Source organism: Neolamprologus brichardi, chromosome 2 (genome assembly GCF_056152115.1).
Source record: "Neolamprologus brichardi isolate AB-2024 chromosome 2, ASM5615211v1, whole genome shotgun sequence".
In the NCBI taxonomy this organism is placed as follows: Eukaryota; Metazoa; Chordata; class Actinopteri; order Cichliformes; family Cichlidae; genus Neolamprologus; species Neolamprologus brichardi.
The window spans coordinates 21,348,666-21,355,855 of NC_142105.1; the positions used below are offsets into that span (position 1 = coordinate 21,348,666).

General features: G+C 40.6%; 1 protein-coding gene across 1 annotated transcript; it reads right to left on the reverse strand.

The window, feature by feature from the left end:
- Positions 1-2,394: 2,394 nt before the first annotated feature.
- adrb2a (adrenoceptor beta 2, surface a) lies at positions 2,395-6,952 on the reverse strand. Its single transcript, XM_006781705.3, has 2 exons — positions 6,802-6,952; positions 2,395-6,532 (listed from the first exon to the last, which is right to left on the reverse strand). The coding sequence occupies exon 2, from the start codon at positions 6,530-6,532 to the stop codon at positions 5,282-5,284; it is 1,251 nt and encodes a 416-aa protein (XP_006781768.2). The 5' UTR covers positions 6,802-6,952; the 3' UTR covers positions 2,395-5,281.
- Positions 6,953-7,190: the final 238 nt, after the last annotated feature.

The window sequence follows — 7,190 nt, forward strand, 5'->3', positions numbered from 1 at the left end:
CATGCAATCAGCTGTGACCTTATTGTCCAGTAGTTTGGTCCAGTGATTAGTCTGAACTCACGAGCGCAGCCACAAGCTGTAAAAATGCAATGCCCATTGCTGGTGCTATGTTAATTTCACAAGAACTGAGGTATTTATATCTTGTAATGTAGAGATGTAAATCCTTTTTAGAGAAGAGAAATGATACACTGATCATTTTGTTGCTCACTGGAGATAAAAAATAAATAAATAAATAATTTGACACAGTTATGACTAAAACATTTATGGGATAAACATAGATCATTTTTGGTTATGACAGAATTACCAAACAGAAAATATTTTTGAAAAGATGTGTTTTATTATATTTACTTTGGCCTTTAAACAGAGTGAAACACATCTTTCAAGGTCACGTTTGCTTTTTTAACCTTAGGTCAGGTGGATCTAGTTTTTCAGAGGGGGGCAAACTTTAATTTGAGATGTGCCTATGAGTCCACAAACATCCACACGTTCTCAAATACACACAGATGAACACACTCACACATACACACATGCTAGCAGGTCTCTTGGGAGAAAGGGAACTGCAGACATAGCGGTGCCTCGGTCACTGTAGTCACCAGGGTGCCAGGGGACATATCGATCTATCAAAGACAATGTTTTCACATAGTCACACCCTGTATGCAGTATATCCCTGACACGATTAACATATCTGAGAAAATATTCTTCCTGTCCCAAAACAGACTCTTTCTTTCCAGAGTTTTCCCTCCATGCTACTTTCTTTTCCCTCTGACTCAACATGGTGGGTCTCTATGGGAAAATGGCGTTCTTATCTAGCTCTTAAGGATCAAAGTCTGTAAAGCTTGATTGTGGATATTACCATGGAAGGACTTATTTGAGTGGCTTGGCACATAAGTTGGCACAATATTAATCTTGCAGACTCATGTATGCGTGCATCCCAGTGATGCCTAAAACCCTGAAATAAGGAGCATCTGCCGGGTTAGCCCGGATTCTGATATGGCATTCGTCCAGGACCCTCCACAGAGCAGAAAAGGCCACAGTGTAGATGTTCTGTCTGCGTGGGGAGTTTAACCTTTAACCCTGAAAATTAATATTCCTTAGAGTGTGCAGAAATTTTATCAAGCTTCAAAGCTAGTCACCATTTTTTCATCGTTCTTAGTATACCTATAGAAACTGTAGTATGTGATATTACTGAAAGTGGCTCATTTTACTGTTTTGCATGATGTAAGAAACTGTTCATATCTTACTTAAAATAGTAAATCAGTGCCCAGTGTTCTCTACACAGCATGAAAGGTGTAATCACATCTCCAGAGCAAAATCCTTTTCTATGAAACTGCATTCCTAACTATGATGACTACTCTTAAGGTTTTTAATCTTCATTCTGCAAATGAACATATTTTATTCTTGAAAGAAACATGAAAAACGCTCTCCACTCCAGCTTAGTGCCAAATATCGAGACGTTTTTATGGCTCTATATATTTCTTCTATCCTCCTCCCTTGGATTTCTGGAATAGAATTAGGTGGTCTGTATAATGTACGATTACTTGGAGCACTAGGCAGGCACGCTGTTTAAAAAGGAAAGTGGAAAGATTTTAATTGTATCCCGATGTCCTTCCTGTCCATCATTCCAGATCACGTTTTGATAGTTTTCCCATACTAAAATAGACTTAACTGCAGTTAAGCCTTCAAGTCTGATGTATCCTTTACGTGTGCCTTTTAATGTGTATAAAGGAAATGCACATGAGGACATTACGTGCAACATGTAAATCATTTATTTCCATACAAATGTTACATCACATATATACATTTTTTTGTAATAAATATCACAAGACACCACATATTGTAACAGCCTCCGATACCTTAACAAACAGTGACAAGAACTTGTGCGAAGTTAGCTTGCAAACATTTAGTAAACATTTAGTTAGCTGAGTGACAGCTTATTCACCCCGGCCACGAGAGGAAAAAAAAAGAAAAAAAGTATTTCACCTACTTTTTATATGACGGCTTAAGCAATATTTAACATTTGTAAAAATTCACATTTACACATGTCAGTTTCTCTGAATGCTTCACACTGAACAGCATCTGTGCTGAGATGCTACAGTCTTTATTTTGAGCTGCAAACAGGAAGAAGAACTTCCATGAAAATATTATGGTACAATTGAATAGGCATAACTGTTTAAAGTTCATGAACTCCAATGTCTATTTGGTTATTCGAAATCTCTAAAAAATACTTCCTGAAAGTAAATGAAAGTCCTATACAGTGCTGCTTTCAGGATGGTGAATAGTTCAATTAAAATCATGACTAGTCAAGTTGTTCTCATGAGCAAAACTGACTTTTATTCAATCTGAACAACTGTGGTTCTGTTAGAAAAGCACTGGTTTTACCCCCACCAAGTATCATATTTAACTCCAAGATATTGATTGCCGTACAAAAAAATATATGTGTGAAATGTGCATGTCACTTTGTAACATAACCTCTAAGACTTCTCTGTAACCCTGAATCTGTTTTGAAAATATATTTCTTTCTGTGTGTACCCACACTAAATTCGCTTATCTGCTGCAAGACACTAGTGGGAGAACTAAATGTGGACTGCAAGCATCCGTAGGCAAGGTATGTGGTTAGAAACCATCAGCTGTGCTTTGCTTGGAATGTTATACTGTCAGCTATTCATTCAGGACTCATTGCACATAACAGTGTGGTGTCCTCCAGCAACAACGGGAGGTGAAGCCATGCATCCCTTATTATACAGCCTTATTGATGAAACAGTAACCATGAGTAACTCTGAGACAGCTGAGGTGCAAGGAGAGGCCACTGCCAGGAGAGAGCAGTGTGGATATATAGTTCACAATCTACAGCACTTGGGCTCAAACTGATCACTTTTAAAAGAAATGGCACAGAAGTCCACAAACACCTCACTACAAATGTGAAGCTGGCATGCAAGAGATCATTTGTGCATTACTCCTAAAATGACACTTATTTAAGCTGCAGACCTTTTAAACTCAGCTATTTGCATCTTAATAAAAGCAACACAGAAAATGGTCTAGAGTCTTTGACCGTTTTGTGCTTTGCGTAGACTGTACAGTGAAAATGTTGGGAAAATGCAGACCAACATGTCTTATGACACCCAACCCCTGCATTTACTTTGCTGTAAATCTGTTAAAAAGAAAAACAGATAATGAGCTTGACATCCTGGAAAGCTTGTTTTTTCACATGGCAAACAGTGACGTATGAGGATACCATGTTTACGTCTATTCCTAAGGTCTGCAGCAGCAGCGCTGATCGGACATAGCAATACAGTACATGGAGATTCCTCTGAGAGAACAAAGTTCACAGTTTTTACGGCATCAGCAGACCTGCACCGGCAATGCTACATGCACTTTAACACAGGTCACTAACACCGATTTAGACTTGCAGAGAATCCCTGGTCCCCCTTCTGCCACATTTAGCATGCTGATCAAGCCATACTAGAGACTGCCAAACTGACTGGGGAAAGGGGTTCTGTCTGTAGGTGCACCTTCATTACTTCTCTTAAGACTAATGATCTTGCACACCGTTTACTGTAAGTCACAAAAAAAAAAATTGTTCCCATGACTATCTGATCTCATTTTAAATTGCCCCTTCGGATTTTATTCTAACCTGCATTGTTTATTAGAGAATTAATGTCGGAAACTGGAACAGCTAAGGCACTGTTCTATGGACTCCTGAGTGTTTCTCCAAAGGTTTTCTGATTTTCAACTGATTTTACAACGGCGGAGGCACCTGTGAGAGAGCCGTGACAACAGTGCACTACTAAGGGCTGTTTTCTTTTTCTTCCTCTCATCTATCTTTATTAGCCTGAATATTCACCACCGCCACATCTTGGGTGTGGAACTTTGTTATCGCTTGGCTATTTTGACTGTTTATTATTACGTGTGGTTTGTACCCTTGTGCCATGACTAAGGAAATGGCTTCTCTGGTTTCGGTAAACAGTGTACATGCTGAAACAGAGCAACCACAGATTTTAATAAATAAATAGGGCTTGTGCAACAAAGGGGGCTACTGTAACTGTTCCATAGAAGGAAAAGGAAAGATGAATAGTTTTTCTTACACTTACATAATGGCCATAATGTACCGAGTGACCAGTCGGCCACTTAACAGAATGCAAGAAGTGATGGGTTCTGACTGTGCAATAGCAAACTTTAAAACGTGCACTTTTGAATTTATGTTAATAACAGCTGCAAGCTTCAAAGGTCAACACTCAGGATTAACCGCATTATCTGTAATGGCATCCACTTTGCACTGAATGATTACGCACATATATCTTCGACCTGACAGCGGAATCTGGCTTAGACAACATATACAGGCATGCAAGTTTTGCAAAAGCCTCACTTTGACCTAGGTTTCATCAGTAACTCGTAGATTACTGTAGATTAACCCTCATATCTCTAGTGCTATCTGCCTGCAACGGAAAGTCAAATGCAAGAGACTGTAAAACACTATAGGAGGGAACAGGGCCTCATAACATTGCTGAGGAGTGAGACAGAATGACTGAGACAGGTTTCGCCACACCTGCTTTTGATCATTTTTCAGATTTGGACAATCGTTAAAGAAAAAAAGAGCAAAGTAAAGGATGCCAGATTATAATCTCGGTCAATTTGGAATGTGTTTCTTGAAGCAAAGCATCGAAGAGGTATTACGTTCAACCCTTCACCCTCAATTGTTCTCTGATTACTTTGCTCTTTGTGCCAAATTGGCACGTTCGGATGAAATTTACAGCCTCCGATTGCTTCTCCTTTGAAATTCGGAAACATTTTATGCTAATAAAAACTGTGGGATCTCTCTCCAGATCAAAGATAAACAACATGGCTACAAATTCAGTTGAAGCCAGACAATTAGCAGTCATACAATCCACAGGCCATTTAGTAGAGTAAATAAACTGCTGAGATGCTGCCCTACTTTAACTCCTGCGGACAGTGACTTAATGTGACAGATGGTCAGCTAAGATGCAAATATTGAAAAGGTATGATGAGGTAGATGTGAAAATTCAAAAAAAAAAAAAAAAAAGCAACGAACGCACACAAAAGGGAAATGTGAGAGACCTACAGTTTTGTGTCACTGTGTTTGAAGAGGAAAAGTGACACTTTACTCAGCTGAACAGCTGAGTTATTGTTTCTTTAAAGTCTCCAGAGACTCTGTCAGTCATTTTTGACTGGCCTTACCTTCATCAGTCATTTGAAAAAACTGTTTACAATAGCAGTGTAAACATATCTGGATTTCCTTGTTGACAGAAGTCTCAGTGCTTCAAGTTTATAGGACAGTCGTTATACTCGTTACAGTCATTATGTCTTTGCTGCAATTCCCGTTGGGGTCCACTGCTCTGTCCACAACACTGCAGACCCCTGCTCCTTTCCCCAGAAACCCTTCAGTGGGGTCACTCTCTTCTGAGTTACCTTTACTCCTCCCCTGCTGCTCACTCTGCCAGCTGTGCCTGCTATAGATGTATCCATTCACAGGTCCAGGGTTGGTGAGGCGGTTCCTATTCATACACAGGATTTCCTTGAATGCATACCAGAATTCAGGGCTCCGACAGTAAATAAGTGGGTTGAAGGCAGAGTTTGCGTAACCTATCCAGTTAAGTACCATAAAGGTGATCGGGCTGTTCACAGCCCATATGGCCTCCACCACATTTAGCACAAAAAAGGGCAGCCAGCACAGAGTAAATGTCCCCATGATGATGCCCAGAGTCTTCAGAGCTTTGTGTTCCCGAAGGCAAAACTTTGCCTTCTTAAGGCCACGCCCATTATTGGCCTCCAGAGAATTACTGTTGCTGATGTCGCTATTATGAAAACGTCCAACGCTTTTGTCTATCTTTTTCAGTTGGCGCCTTGCCTCCTGGAAAACTCGACTGTAGACAAAAATCATGATGACCAAAGGGATGTAGAAGGAGATGATAGAGGAAGTGATGGCATAAGCCTGGTTGGTGTGGAATTCGCAGCAGTTGGTTTGGTTCGTACAGTTTTTAGCTTCAAAAGTATCAGCGGTCCACCACTTCATGTGGATGGGCAGGTAAGATATCAGACCAGCAATCACCCAGACCAGCACCACCACAATGCGAGCTTTGCATTTGGTCAACATCGACTGGTAGTGGAAGGGAGAAGTAATGGCCAAATAACGATCTATGGCGATGACACACAGGGTCTCAATGCTTGCAGTCACGCAGAGCACATCAGTGGCAGTCCAGAAGTCACACCAGAAATTACCAAAGTACCACGTACTAGAGATAATTTTACAGGCACCGAAAGGAATCACAATCAGACCCATGACCAGGTCGGCACAGGCAAGCGATGTGATAAAACAGTTGGTGACATTCTGGAGACGCTGAAAGCGGGCAATTGCCGTTATGACCAGGATGTTGCCAAAGACAATAATCAAAACTAATAAGGACATGACCATGCCCAGCAGGATCATTACAGGGGCACTGAAACCTTCATCAGTCCCAGTTGAATTTGATGACGAGTTCATCGCATTGGTGTACTCTGAGGTGGTTGTATTTCCCATCTGAAGAGAACACACATGAATAAAACACACACACACACACACAAACAAAAGGAGTGAATTTTACAAATTACGTTTTTTTTAAAATTCTGCCTAATTACAACAAAAGAAAATGAAAAAAAATGCATGCACATAAATCTAGCACTAACAAAAAAGAAAAAGGAGACCAAAGCTTACTGCACAAAAACCACATACATAAACAGTATATCAAGTTGACTTCAGGCAAGCTTTAAAACATGCTAAACAAGCCAGACAAAAGCAGAAGTACAAACCTCCACAGGTTGCAGTCGTGTTTCCTGGCTCCCATACAAAGTAAAATGTCACTGTTCAGATAGTTCCCACAAAGCAGTGAGTATCACATGTCCCAGCTACTTTCTGCTTTACTTGATCTGCGTGTGTCTCGCTCACTCAGTCCCTCAGCTGAGCAGTGTTTTGTCTAATGTGTCTCCCAGGCTATTTGTCAGAGCCCTTATAGCATGCAGTGATGACATCATGGTCAGTGCTGAGCCAATCAGACAGCCAGCCTGCGGAGGGTGCTGAGAGCTCTCAAGAGTTTGAACACGCTGTCCCTACAGCGGTGTTTGCAGGGCTGCATGAGACAAAAACTGCAAACAGTAAAGGACTCCTAAGATTGATCTTTTTTTTATGGTGTATAATTAGT